The sequence below is a fragment of the Cetorhinus maximus genome, chromosome 6 (assembly GCF_964194155.1).
Source record: "Cetorhinus maximus chromosome 6, sCetMax3.hap1.1, whole genome shotgun sequence".
NCBI classification, from domain to species: domain Eukaryota; kingdom Metazoa; phylum Chordata; class Chondrichthyes; order Lamniformes; family Cetorhinidae; genus Cetorhinus; species Cetorhinus maximus.
In genome coordinates, this window is record NC_135884.1 from 143,033,904 (window position 1) to 143,061,083 (window position 27,180).

General features: G+C 42.7%; 1 protein-coding gene across 1 annotated transcript in view; it reads right to left on the reverse strand.

Moving 5' to 3' along the window:
* LOC144682213 (chromodomain Y-like protein 2) overlaps window positions 1-27,180 on the reverse strand; it is a 138,748-nt gene that overhangs the window by 49,275 nt on the left and 62,293 nt on the right. Inside the window, exons 2-4 of the mRNA XM_078544623.1 lie at window positions 23,003-23,597; window positions 22,495-22,709; window positions 8,899-9,071 (exon numbers count right to left, since the gene is read on the reverse strand). Of these exons, the coding sequence (XP_078400749.1) occupies window positions 8,899-9,071; window positions 22,495-22,709; window positions 23,003-23,597 (983 nt within the window). The remainder of the gene's footprint in view (window positions 1-8,898; window positions 9,072-22,494; window positions 22,710-23,002; window positions 23,598-27,180) is intronic.

Genomic DNA, 27,180 nt, shown 5'->3' on the forward strand with positions numbered 1-27,180 from the left:
TGTGTTTGTCACTCAACTCCTTTCTGCTTTCTGTAAACTCTGTGTCTTAGGTTCCGGACAGGCAAACAGCATCCTGTTCCCTCTCTGTAAGTGACAGGTGCTCCGGCCAATCTGCTTCAACTAGGAATTAAAGGACGCCACCTAAAAGACAGCCGTGATGATTTGAGCAGCGCCATCTTTGGCCCTGGCTGCTGCCCACTCTGTTGCTTGCAATGACTTAATGGAGCAGAACACTGGAACTGCACATGGCTGTATTGGCAACAAACGGAGCTTTTAGATATACACAGTGTTGCTTGTTTCATCAATAAATTCCAAATTGGCACAGGTATAATAGAATTTTTCAATTGTCTCATCTCGTGAAATTCTCCAACTATTCTTATCGCCTCAGCAATCAACCAAATACAAGCAGAGCTAATACTTCTATCTGTATATATTGGACAGACTAAAGGGGAGTGAAGAGAACTTTTTTTAAACCAGCGAGTTGTTGCAATTGGGAATGCGCTGCCTGAGAGGGTGGTGGAAGCAGGTTCATTAGTAAATTGGAAAGGGGAGTTGGATAAATACTTGAAGGGGAAGAAACTTCAGGTCCAAGGGGAAAGAACAGGTGATTGGGGAAAAACTGGATCGCTCTTTCAAAGAGCCGTATACAGCAAGATGGGCCGGAGCTGCATCATTCTCTGATTCGATGGTGTATTTGAAAATCATGGGACAGCTCGCTGTTAATGCTGTCTGCGGAATAGGCAAGTTCAGAAAAATCACAATCAGAAAAAAACGAAAATCGATAATTTTTATCACTGTGGTGGATCGGATTTAAATGCTCTGGAAATCAGCAAGAATGTTCATCTCTCTAGACAGGGAGAGAACCAGTGGGAGTTTCGAATTTGCAGATGCTTTGATTCTTTAATAAAGTGGGCCGAGTTTAGACACGCTGCGAATTTTTACACGGTAACCTCCTAGCCTAAGCCCACCATGTTAGAAAACGGTTAAGAATTAACCAGGCATCTCGTGCCAGTAGTCAAAGTAGCCAGCATTTGCGCAAGTATCTGACTCTTAGCTCAGGAATGTTTACTCTGAATATTTATTTTACATCTATTCATTGTTTCCAAGGTTTATTTTCAAAAAATCATTTAATGTAGCAAATACCCTGGTTGCCTTTTCTTTTCCTTGCAATAAATTCACTTGTGGGTCATTGGGGAGGCAGCTGAGGGGAGCGGGGAGGGGGGGGTCGTGGGGTGAAGTGAGTGAGGTGGAGAAATGCTTTCCCTCATCAGAGAGAGAGAGACGTTTTTCTAAATTCCTTGTCAATGGTAATCACTCACAATGATACATATGGGTCAGCTACAGTGTTAGGTTCTGTCAAAAAACGCACCGTAAAGTCAAGCGATAGAAAGATTTGCATTTGTATAGCAACATATCACAGTTCCCAAAAATATCTTACAACACTTCATATCTGAAGTCTTTCAAATGAGACGTCAAACTGTGGCCTTGTCAGTCTGCTCAGGTGCATGTGAAAGATCCTATGGCACTATTTCGAAGAAGAACAGGAGAATTACCCCCTCCCCACCCAGTGCCCTGGCAATATTTATCCCTTGACCAACATCACAAAAAACAGATTATCGCAAGAGCAGGTCAGAGGCTGGGAATTCTGCGGTGAGTAACTCACCTCCTGACTCCCTGAAGCCAGTCCATCATCTACAAGTGTCATGATAATCAAGAAAAATCTGAATTACGCCCAGCAATATTGGACTTTTAAAATAAGACCTGAGTTTTAAAAAATGCACACAAGCCACTGGCTGGAGTGCTGCAGGGTGACTCTCTAAGAGGCAATGGAACCTCATCCTGTTGCCAGACAAGGTACTTCCAAAGACATCCAGGAACTAATTGCTCCCACCGTTACAGGCAATGGGGCATAATGGGAGATGAGTTATCACCTCATCGAGGAATGTTGTAAGCAATGCCTAGACAGATTTGTGAATTCGCTTCCCCCTTGGAATATACAAAGCATCTTCCAAACTCGTGCCTCTACCACCTAGAAGAGCAAGGACAGCAGATACATGGGAACACCACCACCTACCTGCAAGTTTCCCTCCAAGTCACACACCATCCTGGCTTGAAACTATATCACTGTTCCTTCACTGTCACTGGGTTAAAATTCTGAAACTCCCTTCCTAGGAGCACTGTGGGTGCACCTACACCACAAGGACTGCAGTGGTTCAAGAAGGTGGCTTGCCACCACCTTCTCAAGGGCAATTAGGGATGGGCAACAAATGCTGGAGTAGCCAGCGACACACACATGCCCTGAATGAATAAATAAATAATCCGGTCATTATCACATTGCTATTTGTAGGGGTTTACTGGGTGTGAACTGATTGCCACATTTCCTACAGTGACTATACTTCAAAAAGTATTTCCTTGGCTGTAAATTGCTTTGAGACGTCTGGAAGTCGTGAAAAACACAATATAAGGGAAAGTCTTTTTTTCTTTATCTGATTGGCTTTGGAATGCAGTGAATATTGTTTCTTGGGAGAGAATTTTCTCCCTGTTTGGGGGGGGGGGGTTGTGTGGGAGCGGGCGGGCGCACAGCCGATTGCCACCCATGATTGACTGGGTGCCGCCATTTTATGTGGGTGGGCCAATTAAGGCCCACCCAGAGTGATGTGCACTCGGAAGCGCTGAGCACTCCCTGTGCAGGCGAGGGGGGGGTTTACCTGAGTCGGGGCCTGCGCTCTTTTGCGCATATGTGCATAAGGGTGCAGATATCTCCCCGAGGCACGGAGTTCCTCAGGAGGATTAGTTTAAGTTTAAAAAATCTTAATAAAGGAAAAAAAAACTTTTTTAGGACATGTCACCTCATGTGAAACTGTCACATGAGCTGGGGACATGTCTATGAATGTCATCAAAAATTTTTTCAAACCTTTCAAAACCTTCATGAAACCTCATCCCGCCTGTGGATGAGGTTCCATGATAAATGCGAAGGCCGCCTGGGCTCTTCGCCTGCCCGCCAACCTTAAGGTTGGACGGGAAGCTCAGTTTATTGCTTTAATTGATAGTTAACTGGCCTGAATAGGCCTTTGACAGTTTGGCGGGCGCGCAGCCGACTCGGGTACGAGCCCACCGAACTGAAAATCTGAATGACATGCGGTGACATCGGGACGCACGCCCAGACGTCACCGCACGTCATTTTACGCCTCGGCGAGCAGGCCCTGCTACCGCTCGCCGAGCCGACGATTCTACCCCTGAGCAAACTCTGCAGCCATATTCTTCAACAAGATCCACAAATGGGTTTGGCTGTAGTAATAACTGAGCAATGAATCAATAAATTATGCATCCATCCTGGGTTACATCCCATTTTAGAAAGTAGAGCGAAATCAGACGGATTATTTTATCTGTATTCTCCACGGAATGGCTCGTCCAAGAGAACCTACAGGACATTCTTTCAATGTAATGGAACTCAGACCTGTATTAATAAAGCTTAACGCTATGACATATTCTGCCTAATGGATGTGCTCCATCGGGATATTCCTGCCTCAAAGCCATTGACGTACCTCCTTGTAAAGTGATGGGATACAATTAATTGGCTCTAAATCTCATAAAATGCAAATTATGACTTGAGATCATCACAATCTGTTCACAGGGCGAGTAGGCCGTAGCATGTAAAAAGAACTAAATACAAATCCACTGATGAACAAATATGGTTAGCCATGTTAATAATCTAATCTATTTGAATAACTTAGCTTGTTTTAAATTACTTTTAAAAAGTCACTTGGACAATTTTTTCAGTCCTTTTCAAAGTCAGGAACTCAAAAGTTGCATTGTCTCGGCACGCAGTCCCTTGAAAATAGAAGATTATGGGGCGAGCTGATTGAGGTATTTTGAGGTGATTAAAGGATTTGACAGGGTGGAGAGAAACTGTTTCCTCAGGTGGTTTGAATCACAAAGGGTCATAACCTTAAAATCAGAGTTAGGCCGTTCAGGGCTGATGTCAGGAAGCATTTTTTCACACAAAGGGTTGGGGAAATTTGTTACTCTCCACCCCCCCCGAAAAGCTGTCGATTAATCATTTCAAAACAGAGGCCGATAGATTTTTATTGGGCGAGGGTATTCAGGGTATAGAAGGTACAGGACCAAGGTGGATAGATGGAGTTAGGAAACAGATCAGTCATGGTCTAATGGAACATGCAAGAGGGGCTGAATGGCCTATTCCTGCCCCTTGGTAACTGTGGTGAGTTCAGGCAACTTTTAAAATGTTTTTTCAGGTTTAACGCAGAGATCTCTAATCCCAATAGCTGATGGTGAACTTCACCTTGTACAGATGTAAAGACAATTATTTGTCTTTCAGAACATTTTGTTTTTCTGAGCTCACATGCTCCCGGATGTCTCCTGAGGGGTCAGATTCTGCATCTAAACTTAAGGCAATTACACAATTGCCTGAAGGTTGTCAATTGGCCTATTCCCAGCTCATTCATCCAGAAGGTATCTAGGGTCCTTCCTCATTTACAACATTCAGCTACTTCTTAAATGATAACAGGTTTTTTTATGCCTCTGTGACTAGTAGATTCCATGTTTTGACTATTCTGTGCAAACTTCCTGGAATCAACCCGAAATTTTCCTTCTGTTTACTTGAACTTAGGCTTCAAATGTCTCTGTGGGCTCGCCCCTCCCTATCTTTGTAACCTTCTCCAGCCCACAGAGATCGCTGCGCTCCTCCAATTTTGACCTCTTGCGCATCCCCGATTTTAATCGCTTTGCCATTGGTGCCTGTGTCTTCAGCTTCCTAAACTCTGGAAATCTCTCCCTAATTCTCACTCTCCTCCTTTAAGAGGCTTCTTAAACTCAACCCCTTTGACCAAGCTTTTGGTCACCTGTCCTAGCATTGCTGTAGGTGGCCCAGTGTCAAATTTTCTTTGCTAACGCTCCCGTGAAGGGGGGCATTTTTGTGCATTAAGGGAAAAATATAAATGCAAGCTGTTGTTTAATTTGATCAATATTTTGAATTTGGCCTTTCTACACTATTTGTTATTTTCTATGTCTATCACTGCACTCTCTATAATTGCACTCTCAATCATTGCACTCTCCATCATTACACTCTCTATCATTGCACTCGCTATCATTGCATTCTCTATCATTGCACTCTCTATCATTGCACTCTCTATCATTGCACTCTCTATCATTGCACTCTCTATCATTGCACTCTCTATCATTGCACTCTCTATCATTGCACTCTCTATCATTGCACTCTCTATCATTGCACTCTCTATCATTGCACTCTCTATCATTGCACTCTCTATCATTGCACTCTCTATCATTGCACTCTCTATCATTGCACTCTCTGTCATTGCACTCTCTATCATTGCACTCTCTATCATTGCACTCTCTGTCATTGCACTCTCTGTCATTACACTCTCTATCACTGCACTCTCTATCACTGCACTCTCTATCATTGCATTCTCTATCATTGCACTCGCTATCATTGCATTCTCTATCATTGCACTCTCTATCATTGCACTCTCTATCATTGCACTCTCTATCATTGCATTCTCTATCATTGCACTCGCTATCATTGCATTCTCTATCATTGCACTCTCTATCATTGCACTCTCTATCATTGCACTCTCTATCATTGCACTCTCTATCATTGCACTCTCTATCATTGCACTCTCTGTCATTGCACTCTCTATCATTGCACTCTCTATCATTGCACTCTCTATTCTCTATCATTGCATTCTCTATCATTGCACTCTCTATCATTGCACTCTCTATCATTGCACTCTCCATCATTACACTCTCTATCACTGCACTCTCTATCACTGCACTCTCTATCATTGCACTCTCTATCATTGCACTCTCTATCATTGCATTCTCTATTCTCTATCACTGCATTCTCTATTCTCTATCATTGCACTCTCTATCATTGCACTCTCTATCATTGCACTCTCTATCATTACACTCTCTATCATTGCACTCTCTATCATTGCACTCTCTATCACTGCACTCTCTATCATTGCACTCTCTATCATTGCAATCTCTATCATTGCACTCTCTATCATTGCACTCTCTATCATTGCACTCTCTATCATTGCATTCTCTATCATTGCACTCTCTATCATTGCATTCTCTATCATTGCACTCTCTATCATTACACTCTCTATCATTGCACTCTCTATCATTGCACTCTCTATCATTGCACTCTCTATCACTGCACTCTCTATCATTGCACTCTCTATCATTGCAATCTCTATCATTGCACTCTCTATCATTGCACTCTCTATCATTGCACTCTCTATCATTGCATTCTCTATCATTGCACTCGCTATCATTGCATTCTCTATCATTGCACTCTCTATCATTGCACTCTCTATCATTGCACTCTCTATCATTGCATTCTCTATCATTGCACTCTCTATCATTGCACTCTCTATCATTGCACTCTCTATCATTGCACTCTCTATCATTGCACTCTCTGTCATTGCACTCTCTGTCATTGCACTCTCTATCATTGCACTCTCTATCATTGCACTCTCTATTCTCTATCATTGCATTCTCTATCATTGCACTCTCTATCATTGCACTCTCTATCATTGCACTCTCCATCATTACACTCTCTATCACTGCACTCTCTATCACTGCACTCTCTATCATTGCACTCTCTATCATTGCACTCTCTATCATTGCATTCTCTATTCTCTATCACTGCATTCTCTATTCTCTATCATTGCACTCTCTATCATTGCACTCTCTATCATTGCACTCTCTATCATTACACTCTCTATCATTGCACTCTCTATCATTGCACTCTCTATCACTGCACTCTCTATCATTGCACTCTCTATCATTGCAATCTCTATCATTGCACTCTCTATCATTGCACTCTCTATCATTGCACTCTCTATCATTGCATTCTCTATCATTGCACTCTCTATCATTGCATTCTCTATCATTGCACTCTCTATCATTACACTCTCTATCATTGCACTCTCTATCATTGCACTCTCTATCATTGCACTCTCTATCACTGCACTCTCTATCATTGCACTCTCTATCATTGCAATCTCTATCATTGCACTCTCTATCATTGCACTCTCTATCATTGCACTCTCTATCATTGCATTCTCTATCATTGCACTCTCTATCATTGCATTCTCTATCATTGCACTCTCCATCATTACACTCTCTATCATTGCATTCTCTATCATTGCACTCGCTATCATTGCATTCTCTATCATTGCACTCTCTATCATTGCACTCTCTATCATTGCACTCTCTATCATTGCACTCTCTATCATTACACTCTCTATCATTGCACTCTCTATCATTGCATTCTCTATCATTGCACTCGCTATCATTGCATTCTCTATCATTGCACTCTCTATCATTGCACTCTCTATCATTGCACTCTCTATCATTGCACTCTCTATCATTGCACTCTCTGTCATTGCACTCTCTGTCATTGCACTCTCTATCATTGCACTCTCTATTCTCTATCATTGCATTCTCTATCATTGCACTCTCTATCATTGCACTCTCTATCATTGCACTCTCCATCATTACACTCTCTATCACTGCACTCTCTATCACTGCACTCTCTATCATTGCACTCTCTATCATTGCACTCTCTATCATTGCATTCTCTATTCTCTATCACTGCATTCTCTATTCTCTATCATTGCACTCTCTATCATTGCACTCTCTATCATAACACTCTCTATCATTGCACTCTCTATCATTGCACTCTCTATCATTGCACTCTCTATCACTGCACTCTCTATCATTGCACTCTCTATCATTGCACTCTCTATCATTGCACTCTCTATCATTGCACTCTCTATCATTGCATTCTCTATTCTCTATCATTGCATTCTCTATCATTGCACTCTCTTTCATTGCACTCTCTATCATTGCACTCTCTATTCTCTATCATTACACTCTCTATCATTGCATTCTCTATCATTGCACTCTCTATCATTGCATTCTCTATTCTCTATCATTACATTCTCTATCATTGCACTCTCTATCATTGCACTCTCGCTCAGTTGCAAACTTGAGCAGCTCAAGTTTTTCCAAACTTTCATACAGTGCAGTCCTCTGATGCTCTTATCTCTACTGCCTCCAGGTGTATGTGTCCTTTTGTGACAAAACCTGGGCGTAGTACTCAAGGCATGGTCCAACCAGTGTACTGTTAGGTTTTGGCACATTGTCATCCAACTTCTGCTGAACTTGGCTTTCTTGCTCAGCATTCTATTTATATTTTGTGCTGCTCCATCATGATTGGATGTGTTAAGTGCCAAATCTACCTCCGCTCGTTGACTGCTGCTCCTGCTCTTTAAATGATCCTATGGTTTGTACCTTGAGCCTTGGAAGGAGAAATAAATGATGAACAAGTGATACTCCCGTTGTCCTTTGTCAATGCACTATTGTCTGCCTGGTTTACAATGTCCGCCTTGTTTACTGGGTGTATGCGCCTAACTATTTCTGCTGTCCAAGGCAAGCTGGTAAATGGTGTTAAGCTGGTCCCTTCTCTTGTGCAGCCTCTGCTGAGGTAGTCTTACTTAGTGCCTTCCTGCTCGTTGGCCATCTTAGTAAAGAAGACAGCAGTGCAATGAAACAGATTTTGTAGATTTATCTGTCTGAATTCCTAACACAAGCAAAGAAATAGAGATCATGGCGGGCGGGGGGGAACTGCAAATGCTGAGATAAAACAGAAAATGCTGGAAAGGTACAGCAGATCCGACAGTGTCTGGAAGGTGCGATTAACATTTTGAGTTTTGACTATTTGAATGATAAGCCTGCCTTCTCTGTATTTTATTTTTAAATTGCTGTATATTGCCAGCTGTATGTTTCTAGCCAGTTCTGCAAGTTGTGTGCAATTCAAATATAGTCTTTTCACCATTCGCAAAGTACCTTATTGATTCTGCAATCCGAGCACTCTCTTTCCTTCTGTCACTGGACAACCTGCCAATTAGGTAGGAATAGTCTAGGCCACTGCAGAACACGCTCCCTACGGCACTAAGCAGCAGAAGCTTGCTGTCATCGGCTGAAGCATTACCAAGTGCTCTCCGCACCTCCTTCATAATCTGTAAAGACAACAGTAACATTCAACTATTGTCACCACCAACAGATGGAGAATGGCAACAAACCTTCAGGAAGCTTTTGTTCTTCAGCCTCCCTGGCTTTAACACACATCTAAGTTCGATTTGCAGACATGGGGGCAAATATTCGTCGAGGCTCTAATATTAACAAAAAAACGTTACTGCAAGGTATAAGACCGGGGAAACACATTCCATACTCACGTTGACCCCCTCGGTAAACGAGTGGAGAAAAGGACACCCAACAGCAATAGTGCAACAAGGAACATCCTGCGCTTTATTTCTAAGCCATATTTCACGTTACGTGTATTTGTTAAAGGAAACATTGGCAGGGAGCTTTAGCAGCTCCACGTCATCCTTCAGTTATACGCTTGGTGTGTTTTGCTCAGGAAAACCTGGGACAGGGAGCAAACAATTTACCGGGTCGCAGTTAAAAGTTAAGTTAAAACCAAATCTGACAAAATGCTTGCTGTGCTGAAGGGTTGACAGACAAGATGAAAAGGAGTGGAATAGTCTCAGGAGAAGGTGCAAAGTGGGCTGAACAGGGAGCTTGGCCCAAACGTTTCTCAAGCGGGCATGTCCACGGAGTTTCCGCCGTACTTCCGTCAAAGTGAACTAAATCAGCTTTGAGGAAATTTACCCCCAGGAGTTGCAGAATAAGGAAGGCCATTGATATGGAAGGTATGAATGGGCACAGGAGACAATTAAATTGCTATTAATTCTTATTTAAGCAGGAACCACATAAAGGAAATGGCTCGAACTTCCCCAGGCAGTCATAAGAAGGTGGAGTGCTCTGTCACTAGTGATCAATGCTAAAATAGTACTGCAACATTCAAAAAGGTATTGGATAATTATTTAAAGTAGGATTTGCAAACATTACAGAGAGAAAGCAGGAAAATGGGACCGGGCAGAAACTGGCTCTTCCGTTACTAAAATTTGGTGCGTTTTCTGAGAACAGAATTGAACAATACAATGAGCAGAGGCTGACCCATGGCAGTGTCCATCTCGAAGAGAAGTTATGTTATTGCATGATGAAATCAACCATCCAACAGGAATCTTTCCCCTCATATCATTAGAGTTGTGCCTTTACTTGGCAGTACACCAGCAGTGCTCACCTGTCCTGTGATTTATTGATCACACAGCAACCCTGCACATGTTGTCATTGAGTGAAATTGGCTCAGAGACATGGAGGAATGGAAGGGTGACCTTTAACTCATACTCACTGCACTGCTACAACAAGCTGTCTGCTGAGATTTCAGCAGTTCTTACAAATTTTGCTATGCATTACAACATGTCAACACTGTAAGGATGTTGTCTTCTTCAATCTGAAAGAAATTATACTACGCGTGGGACCTGCTGTCTAAACAATGAATCACATTCCAAAATAAAAAATGTTTCACCCTGTTTGGTTTTTTACCCTTTGTTTACCCTCTTCATGGAGAAAAGGTGTTTCTTAACAGATATTTTTCTGTCGATTGCTTTTTCATTAGAGTCAAGAGCCGAGTGGTAATTGGTAATTCAAGTAATACCAAAAAAATAGGCTGCAGTGCAAAAATTAATTCACATTACGCATTAATTTTCCTAAAGGTCCACATTATATGGAACACAGGGCAACAACTGGAATTACACAACACATCAAAGTGGGATTGGTTTATTTTTATTATGAGAACAAGGTGAACAATTCAACAAAAACTTGCATTTGTATAGCACCGTTAATGCCGTAAACCATCCCAAGGTGCTTCACAGGAGAGCTATGATGCTGAGCCACGTGAGATGTTGGGACAGGCGATCAAACGCTTGGTCAAAGAGGTAGGTTTTAAGGAATGTCTTAAAAAAGTAGGGGCAGAGAGATAGAGCAGCAGAATGCTTTAGGAAGGAAATTCCAGCGCTTATGGTCATGACAGCCAAAGGCACAGCCTCCAGCGATGGAGCGATTAAGATCAGGGATGAACATAAGGTCCGAAATGGAATCCTTAATACCAAGAGAAAAAGCTCGAAAAGCTAGTTTTTGTGCTGAGCATTGCCTGTATATTACTAAGGTAATTCAGAAAGTTCATAATCATTTTATGATTAAAATTGCCCAAATGCTGCATGAGGCTGTAACAAACATACAGCAAGATGTCCAGGAGTGCAGGATTAAATTACCACGGTCAACACTTTAAATTAGTTTTAAAACAGCCATTTAAGACCCTGAAATAGAAGCACGGGAATGTAGCATAGCTATTTACTGGGCAATTCCCCCTGAAGAAAAAAAGCCAAGGAGGCAAAAGCAATTTTGCTTTGATGATGAAACACTGGAAGCTTGAACGAATGAGAGAAAGGATGGAGCGATGATTATGTGATATAGGTGCCATCCCTCATCCGAGAAGCACAGCGGGCATGAGAGGCACATCGCTGAAAAAGGTCAATGCCCTACCTCCCAAATCTGCAAGACTCAGCAGGATGCAAGACAGTAGAGGGCACATCTCAGGAAACCTGATAAGGTAACTCTACTGTTATAAGAACTTAAGAAACAGAAGCTAGAATTGGGCATACAGCCCCCGGAGACTGTTCTACCATTCAGTAAGATCATGGCTAATGTTCTACCTCAACGCCATTTTTCCAACCAATCCCTATAGCTCTTATAGTCCAAAATCTGTTGATCTCAGTCTCAAATATACTCGAAGACGGAGAACGCTCGGTCATCTGGGGTAGAGATTTCCAAAGTTTAACAGTACTTAGTTACGTGTGACAAGTCCTTGCTGTAAGCAGACCTACTGAAAGCCACCTCAGTGGAACTTTTATTTCTGTCTTGCTTACACCTGCAAGCCAGTAAGAGGGTGCTGGCCAATGCAATGATGGCCTGACAGATCAAGAGCTATGAATGCTTAGGATGAATGGAAGATATTTGTGCATGAGAAAGGTACAATTAAGAAGTGCATATATTAAACCGGGCAGGGGTCTGCAAACTGCAGCTCTTTGAATCTCATTTCGGGGCCCCCCAATCATTTCCAGTTGGATCGCATTAACATGAAAAAGTCTTTAAAAAAGTCAAGGGAAGTAAGAGTCATGATTTTATTGTGGGGATAAAAGACTAATCTTCATGCTGCGTTTTACCCTTCCAAATAATTATTTTAATGCAAAACATCATTGTGCTCTAAATAAGTCCATTCGAGTGGTACAGCTACACCATAGTTATAAATCATGCCTTTGGGTCGAGGAACAGGTTTATGGTTGTGACCTTTATTATTTCCAACATGGCTGAGATGATAAATTATTCTGAGTGTGCATTTGGAAGCATTTTTTTAATCATAAGAATCAACAGCCGATGAAAATTGTCTTATTCAATGTATCTTAAGTTTAAAAACAAAAATAAAAATACCTGGAAAAACTCAGCAGGTCTGGCAGCATCTGCGGAGAGGAACACAGTTAACGTTTAGAGTCCGTATGACCCTTCAACAGAACAAGTTCTGTTGAAGAGTCATACGGACTCGAAACGTTAACTGTGTCCCTCTCCGCAGATGCTGCCAGACCTGCTGAGTTTTTCCAGGTATTTTTATTTTTGTTTTGGATTTCCAGCATCCGCAAGTTTTTGCTTTTATCTTAAGCTAAAACATGTTTTAAAGGTGATTTTACCGGCAAAGTCAGAGTTAGAAAAAAAGCCATAAAATGAGATAATGCAATGGTTTCCAGTGCAAGTCATAAGCACATCTCTCACCCATCTTCTCAATGGTATGAGTTATTGGGCCCAAACTTTAAAAATGCAAGGTTTGCCAGCCTCGACTTGGGTGGGGACCAGACAGAATAAGCTCTGAGCAAGGCATTCACACGCCTCCCAGCTGTCCAGATGTTGAAGCAGTGTTGCAAAATCCACACATAAGTCTTGTCACTGATCAGGTGTCTGACAATGATTAAGTCTCCATATTTGGGCCTTCAAGCTTCTTCGTGATGTTAATAACAAGTAATGAGAATCAGGCAGCCAAATGGCACTGACATAGTGACTTGGATACAGGGCCATCAGGTTGCAGACCAGGTAAAGGTGCACGTTATTGCTTCAATAGAGCTTATATTTCACCTCTTTTCTATTTTTACTTAGTTCTGTTGAAGGGTCATACGGACTCGAAACGTTAACTGTGCTCCTCTCCGCAGATGCTGCCAGACCTGCTGAGTTTTTCCAGGTATTTTTATTTTTGTTTCAGAGAAGTAATGGGTTAAGCGTCAATGAGAGTTGAGTGGGAATGAGAGTTTACACTGCCATAAGACATAGGAGCAGAAGTAGGCCATTCGGCCCATCGAGTCTGCTCCGCCTTTCAATGAGATCATGGCTGATCTGATAATCCTCAACTCCACTTTCCTGCCTTTTCCCCATAACCCTTGATTCTCTTACTGATTAAAAATCTGTCTATCTCAGCCTTGAATATGCTTAACCACCCAGCCTCTACAGCCCTCTGCAATAAAGAATTCCACAGATTGACTACCCTCTGAGTGAAGAAATTCCTCCTCATCTCTGTTTTAAATGGGCACCCCCTTACTCTGAGATTATGCCCTTTGGTCCTAGACTCTCCCAAAAGGGGAAACAGCCTCTCAGCATCTATCCTATCAAGCCCCCTAAGAATCTTATATGTTTCAATAAGGTCGCCTTTCATTCTTCTAAGCTCCAATGAGTACAGGCCCAACCGACTCAACCTCTCCTCAAAAGAAAATCCCTCCATCCCTGAGGTCAACCTAGTGAACCTTCTCTGGACTGCCTCCAATGCCAAAATATCTTTCCTTAAATAAGGGGCCCAAAACTGTTCACAGTATTCTAGGTGTGGTTTAGCTAGTGCCTTGTATAGTTTTAGCAAGACTTCCCTATTTTTCTACTCCATTCCCTTTGAAATAAAGGCCAACATTCCATTTGCCTTCCCTATTACCTGCTGAACTTGTATGCTAGCTTTTTGGGATTCATGCGCGAGGACTCCCAAATCCCTCTGTGCTGCAGCTTTCTTCAGTCTTTCTCCATTTAAATAATATTCAGCTCCTCTATTCTTCTTGCCAAAGTGCATAACCTCACATTTTCCCACATTATATTCCATCTGCCACATTTTTGCCTACTCACTCAACCCGTCTATATCCCACTGTAGACTCTTTGTGTCATCCTCACCCCTTGCCTTCACACCTATTTTTGTGTCATTCGCAAACTTGGCAATAGTACATTCATTTCCCTCATCCAAATCATTAATATATATAGTAAATAAGTGTGGCCCCAGCACTGATCCTTGTGGCACTCCATTAGTTACAGGTTGCCATCCTGAAAAGGTCCCCTGTATCCCAACTCTCTGTCGTCTACTGGTTAGCTAGTCCTCTATCCATGCTAATATACTAACCCCAACACCATGGGCTCTTATCTTATTAAGTAGCCTTATGTGTGGTACCTTATCAAATGGCTTTTGGAAATCCAAATATATTACAACTACTAGTTCCCCTTTATCTATCCTGCTTGTTACCTCCTCAAAGAATTCTAATAAATTTGTAGGCATGATTTCCCCTTCATGAAGCCGTGCTGACTCTGCTTGATTAGATTATGTATTTCTAAATGCTCTGCTGTTACATCTTTTATAATAGGCGCCAACATTTTCCCAATGACAGATGTTAAGCTAAGAGGTCTATAGTTACCTGTTTTTTTTTGTCTTCCTCCCTTTTTGAATAAGGGTGTTACATTGGCAGTTTTCCAATCCTCTGGGGCTTCTCCAGAACCTAAGGACTCTTGGAAGATTACTACAAGTGCACCCACTATCTCTGCAATTATTTCCTTTAATATCCTAGGATGCAACCTATCAGGTCCAGGTAACTAATCGGCCTTTAGCCCCATTAGTTTCCCTGGTACTTCTTCTCTAGTGATAGTTATTGTATTTATTTCCTCCCCCACTTTTGCCCCGTGATTATTTAGTATTTTTGGTATGTTATAGTGTCTTCTACTGTGAAGACTGATGCAAAGTATTTATGCAACTCCTCTACCATTTCCTGGTTCCCCATTATTATTTCCCCAACCTCATTCTCTAAGGGGCCTATATTGACTTTGGCCTCTCTCTTCCTTTTTATATATTTAAAGAAGCTCTTACTGTCCAATTTTATATTATTTGCTAGTTTACCCTCAAAGTTTATCTTCTCCCTCTTTATTTTTTTTTTGGTCATCTTTTGTTGGTTTTTAAAACTTTCCCAATCCTCTGGCTTACCACTAACCTTTGCCACATTGTATGCTTTTTCTTGTACCAATGTACCTCGATGTCCTGGGCTGTTTATGGGATCAGCATATGATGAGCTATGGGTCAATTGTACAAGTGGATCGTAGACAAGAACATCTCTGATAATGGAGTTGGTAGAATGTATGAAATCCACTCATACATGTCTCTGATAGTCTGGGAGATGTTAAAGAGGTTGTGTTTATAGTAATACAATGTTAGAATTTGGAAGGGTAATATAACCATGGAGCTTAAGAGGGCAATATAACCACGGTAACAGAATAGTTAGAAGAGATTGAGAAGAGTGTATTTTGTTGACTCAGTGTTATTCTGATATCACTTACATATATATTTGATGTACTGTGATTTAATGGTAGAATTCATGGAATACAGAGTTCAAAGGTAGAACCAATATTAGAGTTGTGATTGAAACACTATGCTATCCTAAGACTAGAATCGTGAAGTGTGATGTACCTCAGCATACATTCTGCATTGTGTCCTATGATGTCTCATTGAAACTTTAGCACACATGCAGGTTTGTGAAGTGTGAAATCTAATTAAAGATCTAATTCTGCATTGGTGCAACTGATGCTCCGGGTGTTTAAAGTATCAAAATGACAGAACAAGAAAGCAGTCCAACATCATACACTGCAAACAAGCCACAAGCAGAAAGGGGAAGCAGGAAAATCACACTGATGGAGTACCGATGGAGCATGCAATTGATAGAATAAATGCACTGCACTTGACCTCTATCCTGTGTCGAGTATTTAAGTGTCAAGGGCAAGAGAAAATTAGAACTACACAAATTATGAGAATACAAACTGCACATGACAGTGTCATTTGGGCTCAGTTATTTTGCCGAAGTAGATTGGAAATTTAAATTTTTGTTTCAAAATGAATTCTTGGGATCTGAGATGCCCAGGCAAGGTTCGCACTTACTGTCAATCCTTAGTTGCCCTGAAGTTTGATGCAACTCAATGATTTGCTAGACTACGTCAGAAGGCAGTCAACCGCACTAGTGTAGAATGAAACCCACATAGAGGTTAGGCCTGATAAGAATGGCTGATTTCCTTCTCTGAAGGACAAGCAATTGTCAACCAGTTGATCTAACTGAATGGTGGAACACGTTTGAGTGGCTCAGTGGCCTACTCCTGTTCCAATGTTCCTAAGCTCTTAGTCCTATCATGATTGTTAGTAGTGAAAATAATGAAATTGTTGGTTTTGCTGAATATTGCAACTGTGACCTTAATGATACATCTAAGGACTGATCCTGCAGTCCCATTGTAGCTTTTAAAAAAATCTTTCACAGGATGTGGGCATCGCTGGCTAGACCAGCATTTATTGCCCATCCCTAACTGCCCTTGAGGTGGTGGTGAGCTGCCTTCTCAAACCACTGCAGTCCATGTGGTGTAGGTACACCCACAGTGCTGTTAGGGAGTTCCAGCATTTTCATCCAGTGACAGTGAAGGAACGGTGATATATTTCTAAGTCAGGATGGTGTGTGGCTTGGAGGGGAACTTGCAGGTGGTGGTGTTCCCATGTGTCTGCTGTCCTTAACAAAAATAAAAATACCTGGAAAAACTCAGCAGGTCTGGCAGCATCTGCAGAGAGGAACACAGTTAACGTTTCGAGTCCGAATGACTCTTCAACAGTACTAAGTAAAAATAGAAGAGAGGTGAAATATAAGCTGGTTTAAAGGGGGGTGGGACAGTCTGCTGTCCTTGTCCTTCTAGGTGGTAGAGGTCGCAGGTTTGGCAGGTGCTGTTGAAGGAGCCTTGGTGAGTTGCTGCAGTGCATCCTGTAAATGGTATGTATTGTGCTTTGGTGGTCATTAAGTGGAGACTATTCCATTACAGTCCTGACTTGTGCCTTGTAGATGGTGGACAGGCTTTGAGGAGTCAGGACATGAGTTACTCTCCACAGAATTCCCAGTCTCCGACCTGCTCTTGTAGCCACAGTATTTATATGGCTGGCCAATTCAGTTTCTGGACAATGATAACTCCCAGGATGTTGATAGTGAGGATTCAGTGGTGGTAATGCCATTTAATATCAAGGGGAGATAGTTAGATTCTCTCTTGTTGGAGATGGTCATTGTGTGGTGCGAATGTTACTTGCCACTTGTCAGCCCAAGCCTGGATATTGTCCAGGTCTTGCTGCATTTGGACATGGACTGCTTCAGTATCTGAGGAGTTGTGAATGGTGCTGAACATTGTGCAATTATCAGCGAACATCCCCACTTCTGACCTTATGATGGAGGGAAGGTGAAGCAGCTGAAGATGGTTGGGCCTCAGACACCGCCCTGAGGAACTCCTGCAGTGACGTCCTGGAACCAAGATGATTGACCTCCAAAAACCACAAACATATTCCTTTGTGCTGGGTATGACTCCAACCAGCGTAGAGTTTTCACCCTGATTCCCATTGGCTCCAGTTTTGCTCGGGCTTCTTGATGCCAAACCCGGTCAAATGTTGCCTTGGCCTCACCTCACTTCTTGAGTTCAGCTCTTTTATCCATGTTTGGACCAAGGCTGTAATGAGGTCAGGAGCTGATTGGCACTGGCTGAACCCAAACTGAGCGTCAGTGAGCAGGTTATTGCTAAGTAAATGCTGCTTGACAGCACTGTCGATGAAACTTTCCATCACTTTGCTGATGATCGAGAGTAGACTGATGGGGCGGTAATTGGCTGGGTTGGATTTGGCCTGCTTTCTGTGTACAGGACATACCTGGGCAATTTTCCGCATTGCCAGATAGGTGCCAGTGTTGTAGCTGAACTGGAACAGCTTGGCAAAGGGCGCAGATAGTTCTGCAGCACACGTCTTCAGTACTATTGCTGGAATGTTGTCAGGGCCCATAGCTTTTACAGTGGGGGTTGCTGTTTTTTTCAGTGCCATGTGCACCTGCAAGACTGAAAATTTGCTACCCATTATAAAGCAAAGTCAGCTAATTAACGTAATATCATAGTGGCTCTGGTGCACATCACATGTAGTGTTGGGTCTACACCACATCAATGATATATGATGCCAGGTGCTTTTAGGAAGCTGCTGATTTCCATTAATGTTGTCCTTCTATCTAGAAGGGGAAAGCACCTCCCCATCAACTATATGCCTGCCTTGTGACCTCACATTGGTAGGACTCTCAGAAGGTTCTGGGTTCAAGTCCCACTCGAGAACTTGAGCACAACAATCCAGGCTGACACTCCAGTGCAGTACTGAGGAGGTGCTGCACTGCTGGGGGTACTGTCTTTTGGATAAAATGCTGTCTGCGCTCTCAGGTGGATGTAAAAGATCCCATGGCACTATTTCGAAGACAGAGCCAGAGAGTTACCCCCGGATTCCAGGCCAATATTTATCCCTTAACACCACAAAAATAGCTCATTGGTCCCTGTTCAGGCAATGCTTTTAAAACTGAATTATCGATTCTCATGCCAATAATTCTATCCTGGAAATCACCAGGTGATTCATGCTCACCTCTTTAAGCTATAGACCCAGGAGGCAGTGCCATAGCGGTATTGGCACTAGTAACTCAGAGACTCACGTCAATGCTCCGGGGACCCGGGTTTGAATCCCACCATAGCAGATGGTGAAATTCAAATTCAATAAAAATCTGTTGATAGCTGCTTGTGGGAGCATGCTGTGCGCAAACTAGCTACTATCTTTCCTACATCACTGCAATGACTACACTTAATAAGTACTTCAATGGCTGTAAACTGCTTTGGGATGCCTGGTGATCATGAAAAGCTCTGTATAAATGCAAGTCTTTCTTGTTTTCACCCGAAGAACTAAAAGAAGGACACCGGCAGCACTCGAACGTAGAGCTTGCTTGAGTCAAAGGACATCCTCCAGTCTACAACCGTCTTCGCCTACTACAGAACCAGGTTGACAAGTCGTGGTGAAAGGTTTCAACTAGTTCACTGTGATCCGACAGTCTACTCCTGCTCAGGTTTCTGGACGTGCTAAGGAAGTCCCCAGCATCTGCGGACCCAGATGACGGGAGCCATAACATCCAGCTGCCCCACTCAAATGACCCCACGTGTGACCCCCAAAATGCAGGCAAGCCCAGAAAAGCTCCGGCCGCCTGCAGTTGCAGGGCTACCTACAAATCCAGCGCAAGACGCAAACTCCAATTCCAGACCCAGCAAACCCTGACATCCAACAGCCATTCACTTCACTTTCCTGATCCCACTTGGAAAGGAGCACGTGTGTAGGGAGTGGATGACGGATACCACACACTTGCACAGTGGCGGGACTTACAAAGGTGAAACACGGCTGCAGGGTAGAGTCAGGATTAACAAAATGTGCGAGCACTGGAGATATAGTGCATTAACAGTTTGTTTCAGATAAGGCAGAATAATGGTGTTACGATGAAACCCTGTGGCAATTCATGGGTCGATTGAATTGAAGGCAATGAGCTTGTTTATTTGAAGGAGGCCGTGCAGAGATGCAGATCACAGCTGTAGCAGAAGCAGGTACTTAAAGGTTCACCTAGTTGATCTTCTGGTCTTATTTATTATTGGGTGTCTTCTTTCACCTGCCTCATGGCTGCAGCCCTTTGCTGATCCTCATTAGTTTCCCCCTTGGAAACCAATTATGTTTCTTAGCTTGGCAGAAATTGCATCAATCGTCTACTTGATGTGGCTGCAAACTGAGAGTTGGGAGATTTAACAGGTATCTCTGGCTGTTGGCACACCTTGGGAGGTTTTACAAAGTTAAAAGGTGATATATAGATGAAAGCTGTTGTTTGATAAGAACCTACAGCAACAAATTTTCAAACAACAGTCATCTGAACAGTCACTGACCCATCCATGAAACTGGTTCATGGTCTGTCTGTAGGATACCACATAATTCTGTCAGGGCAACCCTTGCAAATATTTGTCTGTGAGTGTGCAGCTTCTTGGGCATGTCTAGATACAGTTGCCTTGGCTTGTATTCTTGGTGGCAGAGATAAGAGTGCTTACATTTTGACCATCTCAGATAAGAACGCACCTGCCTTCATTGTCTCCCTTGGTGTTGACTCACAGCTGTGGGGTGGGGGTGGGTGGAAGCAGCATTAAGTAAGTAACAAATGCTTCAGTAATGAAGCCTAGAAATTCTGAGATAAACTGACAAAGGCACTTAATCCGAACAGCTAGCAACTAGCCTCTCCCTTTGAGAGAAGAGGACCCAAAGTATCTGAAGGGGTGAACCGACTCTGTGGAGAAATGACTGACCTACGTTATTTCTACCATTTTGTGGTGCGAAGGCCTGGAAGGGTCAGAGAACAGGTCTTTGTGTGGCAAATTGGGCTGAATATTCCATCCCTGTGCAAGGGAAGAACAATGCTGACACTGCAAACAGCCCAAGACCAATGATGCTTCCCACTGTTCCACTGGCTTCTTAACGCACTTCACTGTCTGCCTGCCTCAAGAGTACGAAGAAGGAAATGATCAAGTTATGACGCTGAGTGGAACCGGAGAGAACTTGTCAGGTGGGGGAACATCATGGGAAAATATCTCAGCCAGTTTGGCCTTGCTGAAGGTAACATGCTCCTCTGTCAGGGATTTTGTAGCTTCGAATTAATTAGTTGCCTTTTACCTTTCAAATGGAAATCTAACCACAGTCCAAGAAATGGATATTTGAGAGCAGAACACACTGTGCGGGTAAGAAAGGAGCCAGTGTTAATATAATGACACATCCCTGATATCGCAGCAACCTCATTAACAACGGCAGCCTCCCATGTGAATGGCTTTATATCTCCTGAGTCACATCCAGGCAATATGTTGCTCCTAATTTGCAGGGATTTTGAGAGTCCAGTTTTATCCCTTATTATTTTTTTCCTCCTTGCCTTCGCGGCGCTACAAACAGAACCCAAAAAAGACCCAAATCAACCAACAGAAACTGGATTTAAACTGTCTTTAACCGCGTTGGCTCAAAGCAATTCACACTCAAGGCCGAAACTGTGCTGAGTGGGCAGATCTCAGCTCGAGCAGCAGTGACGCACTGCAATTGGTTTCTCCAAGGCAAGGGAGTGGAAACAAAAGATCATCCAAGCATTGCTGATCATGGTTCCTGTCCAGAAATCCCCACTGGGAAGGCAGACTTAGGGTCAGCCATTTCTGCAGCCCTCACTAGGAGAAGGTGCAGCTGAATTGGAAAAGCACAGGGAATTGCTAACAAAATGAACAGGATTTGAATGAAACACGGACAGGCAGAACTGGGACATTTCTTGGGAGGCAGACTGTCGCTGCTGTTGGGGGGGGGTTTATAATAAGGCTCAGGGATACGGAGTGGACCGGGACAGTTTTGGTTTGATATATAAGACAGCAGAACGAGGGAATGCCGGTCCAAGCGGAAAACAGATGGATTCAGGAAGGATGTAAGAAAGCAATACGTCACAGAGAGGGCTTAGGGTCTTTGGAAAGCTCATCAAGCAAGGCGAATTGTTTTGATCTCTTTTAAGATCAAACTGCACAACTATCTTGAAAAGAAACTAATCATCAGGTAGATCAGACTTGAGATTGTCTATATTCTTTCCACAGTGGAATAGCCCACTGTAGGGATTCAAACAATGAAGAGTAGATGCTAGGGTGTGATTGGGCAAATATGACATTTTCCACACAAGGCTGCTGCAAACCGTTCTTTCAGAATTCCACTCGGCAAAACCACGTTCAAAAAGACTTAACTTATAAGTTTAGGAGTTGACTCTGCACACCTTCAAAAGGGAGCTGGACTGATTCCTGACTAGGGCATTGATTGCATCATTATAAAGAAGATTAAGTGTCTTTATAGATGACATCCATGTGATCTCCTGCACTAGTTTCAATCACCTTGTGCTGGGGTGGGAGAGGAACTTTCTGGAGCGTTGTTTCCTTTTACTGCCCCTGAGTTTTTTCTGTTCTATTTGGCCTCTCGCAGAAGATTTCAGGGCGGGGGATGGGTTGGGGAAGGAGGAAGAGAAGCCTGAGTGTGGGGTGACGGGAATTGAGGGAGTGTTTACGCATGGTGCTCCTGCCACCACAGTGTGGGACAACCTTGATGGGCAAGATCGTTTCTTTTCCTGTCCATCAATATTCATACATTCGTATAATGAGTAAATGAATGACGCTTTTGCAGCGTACTGGTTATTAAAAGTAGGCAGGTCAACTGAACTTCCCAAAAGGCTCCATTGCACATTTGCTACCCCATCTGTACTGGTCATATATTTATCAAAAAAAAAAACAACATTCTATAGACCTTACCTCAGGCGTTAATGAATTGTTGTCTGATGTTTGACTGGAGAGTAATATATGCGTAAAACCATCTTGCTTCCTCACAACAATGTCCCTGAATCGATAGTTGCTTTCGTTCTGTCGAACACTGCATCTGAGCCGTTTGTCAAATACATAGTCTTCTTTCTCCTCCACAAGCTTCCTCTTCACAGAACACGGCAGGTTGGCTTGCCCATTGGAAATCCCTATTAAAACAAAGTGTTTGTGAAACACCACTCTCTGCGGATTAACGATTCCGTTCAGTCAATGAGCAATCATCAAACAATCTATTTTTTTTTAAATCATGAACAGTGAGGCATGATTAACTAAACCATTTGAAAATTCAAATCATAACTGCATGTTGCATGCAATAACTAAAAATGTTCACTTAATTTTCAAACGTTAGTACCATCAATGTACAGTGCAGTATAAATACCAGCATTGAGGAGTTGGGCTGAATGGCCTGATGCCCATAGTAACACCAGCACTTATCACGTACCTATTCCATTTACTAGAGGAGAATCAGCAATTGCTCCATCCTCTGCAAAGTCCTGCTCTCCTATATCCACATTCATTCTCTGTTGCCTTGAGGTATTGTCAAACTGTAATGCACTTTTGCTGTGTCTAGCATCACCATTCTGAAATGAGTTATCAGTCTTTCTGTAAGGCATAATCTGTACTCCGCTCGCAGTTGTTCTGTAATGCACCGTTTTAGTAGCAATGATTTTCTTGGGGTCTCCAGGCGTGTGCTTTCCATCTCTGCCTATTGTACCCCGTTTTTGCCTCTGATGTGCATTATTAGTCCGCTTTCTTCGTAATCCTCCCCCTTTTCCCTTAGTGGGTTCGTAGGCTCTTGGTGGAGAAGTTCCATGATTGTCCCTTAAGACCTGCCTTGGGCTATTTCCCCGTTTCCCTGATTTAGTTCGCTTTTCTTTGGAAGCATTGAGTCCATTGAACTCATCAATAAATTCTTCACAATGAAGGAGGTGATGTTCTGGTTCCCAAGTGTCTTCATTACTTCCATAACCTTTCCATCGTATAAGGTACTCCCATTTCCCCTTTTTATTTTTCCTTTTATCGACAATCTTCTCTACCTAATGGAGAAGAAAGGTTCTGTATAGGTTATTCTGATCATTTCACATCTTCCACAGTGCTTATCTAGACATCGACCTTCAACCCTTTCCAACCAAAGGAGACGAACACTTCAAGCACAGACTAACTGAGAAGTTCCTTCCCTTCCCCACTTTTGTTAAGAGAAAGGGGACCTCACTAAAAATAGAAATGTTCATAAATAAACGCCTATTCTGAAATATTGCATACGTAAATGCAATATAGCATTTTTTTTACAACCAAGTTTTAGTTTTTACTCCACTTGTACTGCACCATTTTAGGAGTTATAATTTTCTTGGGACCTCCAGATCTGCCCTTTCCATTTTTGCCCATAATACCACGTTTTTGCCTTTGACGAATACTATTAGCTCACTTTCTTTCCAATGCTCCCTCTTTCCTTCTATTGGATTCAGAGACTCTCAGTGGAAAAGTCGCATTACTGTGGCCTTCCTTTCTATGAAAAGACACATCCACACAGGAACCTAGACTTCATCAACTGCCTTGGCTGCAATCGCAGGCTAAACTCAGAGATGACTAAACCCTCATGTCCTGTTCGACTTCAAACTCAGCTTCCTCCCCTGCAACCAATCCTCCGCCTGCCTCAAGATCTCACATCGCCTGCAGAGAAACACCTGTTCCACAGTTTTATCGCCTAACCCCTCTCTTCCTTTCTGCTTCAGGAGCAACTTCTTTAATGAGAATGTGATGAGAATGTGATTAGAATGTAGGAGTTGTTGAGGCAAAAAGCATTGTTACATTTAAGGGGAAGCTAGATCATCACCTGAGGGAGAAAGGGATGGACGGATATGTTATTATGGTGATATGAAGAAAGGTGGGTGGAGGCTCATGTGCAGCGTAACTTTTGGCACAGAGCTGTTTAATGAAAGAGATAGAAAAGGAGACTTGCATTTCTATAGCACATGTCATGACCTCAGGATGTCCCAAGCTGCTGAAGACGCTCATCCAACAGAAGGTCGCCTGGTAAAGGGTTCTTTGGCAGCTGAGATAAGGATACACTGCACTTGTGTCCAAAAGCATGCAGGTCATTTACCTGGAGGCTACAACATGGTTGACATGCTAAGCAGCTGCCCCAAGTTAAAAAGAAAGTCTTGCATTTACATAGCACCTTTCACAATCTCAGGATCTCCCAAAACAGTTAACAACTGACGGCAAACTGTTTGAAGTTAGTCACTGTTGTCACGTAGGGAATGTGGCAGACAATTTATGCATGGCAAGCTCCCACAAGCAGCAGAGATAAGTGAACTAACCTGTTCTTGCTGGTCGGATTTGGGATAAATTTTGGCCAGTATGCATCCATTCAGTGTTCCCTCAAAACTTGCAATTCGTTTCCTGTTTCCCCATTCCAAACATTCCCACAATCTTATCCTGTGCTTATCCTTATCCTGTCGGAGACAAACAGGCAATGACCTAACCTGCACAGATGCCACTGCAGCATGGAACAAACAAAAGCTGGCTGCATACACTTTGATGTGTTCAAGTCCCTTTTAAGAAGCACTACAGTGTCTGCTTCACCCACCATTGTTTCTGCTGAGACATTCTAGGTCCTAACAACACTCCGAGCAAAATAAATTCTCCTAAACTGCTCCCTTCCATCGTTTGATGATGGCTTGAAAAGATAGCTTGAAGATATATGCCCTCTAGTTGTCAATTTACCAACAAGTGTAAGATAAGATGCATTTATATTTACCATAGACCAGTTAGAGTAGATGCACATGTACACATCACTGAGGATTACAGCACCTTAAAAATAATTTCACCTTGTGGGATGAGACATGATATAAAAAATGACTAGAACTGAAATTCATTCTAGGCGATACTAGCTCTCATTTCCATTTAAGCAGGCCATTCTGGACATTATTGGGCTTGAAGGTATCAAGGGAAGGATAAAGCTAGAGGATTGCCATTCAGGTCCAGACTAGCACCATCCTGTTCTCGTCAGATATTGCTGCCTCTACTTACTCACAGTAACAAAGACATTTCCTCAACCACATGGAAGGCAATGGTATAGTATTGTTGCTGGTCTAGTAATTCAGGGACCCAGGGTAATGCTCTGGGGACCAAGGTTCGAATCCCACCACGGCAGATGGTGGAATTTGAATTCAATAAAAATCTGGAATTAAAAGTCGAAATGAAACCATTGTCAATTGTCATAAAGGCCCATCTGGTTTCACTAATGTCCTTTTGGGAAGGGAAATCTGCTGTCCTTACCTGGTCTGGCCTACATGTGACTCCAGACCCACAACAATGTGGTTGGCTCTTAATTGCCCTCTCAACGAAGGCAATTAGGGATGGGCAATAAATGCTGGCCTAGTCAGCGACGCCCACATCCCATAAATGAATAAAAAATACCATAAAAGCAGGAGACAAAACAAGCATTGTTTAAAAGGAGATTACGGCCATACAAATCCTGACTGTGTGGAAGATTACCAGTCACATATCTGTGCAGTCACAGAGAAAGACTTCTCTGGACTACAGGCTTCACTGTGTCCTGACCAAATTTACCCCTCAAGCAACACCACTAAAATAGGTCATTCCTAATAATGACCATTATCTGGTTGATTTGGGGGCCTTGCTATGCACAAATTGGCTGCTATGCTTTCATACGTTACAACACTGAAGCACTTAACAGGCTGTGAAGTGTTTTGAACACAAGAACATATGAAATAGATGCAGTAGGCCATTTGATCCCTCAAGAATGCTTCACCATTCAATAGGTCATGGCGGAAATTTTACATCGATCCCACTTTACCACCCTATTCATATATCCCTTGATCTCCTTAGCCTAAAAATCTATCAATCCCAGGCTTGAATAAACTCAATGACAGATCATCCACAACCCTCTGGGGTACAGAATTTCAAGGATCCATAGCACTGAGTGAAAATATTTCTCCTCATCTCAGTCCTAAATTGTAGCATAAGGGCATCTGGCATAGCAAGGGCTAATGTAGGACTGGGAAACAGTATCGCCCACAGTGTGATGTAAAGAGACACATGACCTGAGGCTGACTAATTCGGCAGGGGTGTGGGAACCAGGAGAGAGTACTAGGGAGGGATACCAGGGCGCACAAAATACTGACAGAGCCAGATAACACTAGTATAGAGAGCAGTAAGTTAATAGTTGGAGTTGAAGTAAGGGAGAAAGTCATGAAGTGTAAATCAGAGTTACTATGCATTTATGTGAATGCACGAAGTATAGTAAATAAGATTGGGAGTTACAGGTGCAGATTGCCATGTGGAAATATGATGTTGTGGCGAAAACAGAGACCTAGCTCACGGAAGGGCAGGATTGTGTGCTAAATGTTCCTGGGTACAAGGTGTTCAGAAAAGACAGGAAAGGAAGAAAAGGGGAAGGGGTGGCGGTATTGGTTAAGGAGAGCATTGCAGTGCTGCAGAAAGAGGATATCGCAGAGAGTTCAAGGACAGAATCAATTTGGCTAGAGCTAAGGAACAAAAAGGGTGAAATTACATTATTCGGTGTAGTTTATAGACCACCAACTAGTGGGAAGGATGTTGAGAAACAAAGCTGCTAGGAAATTACAGAGTAAT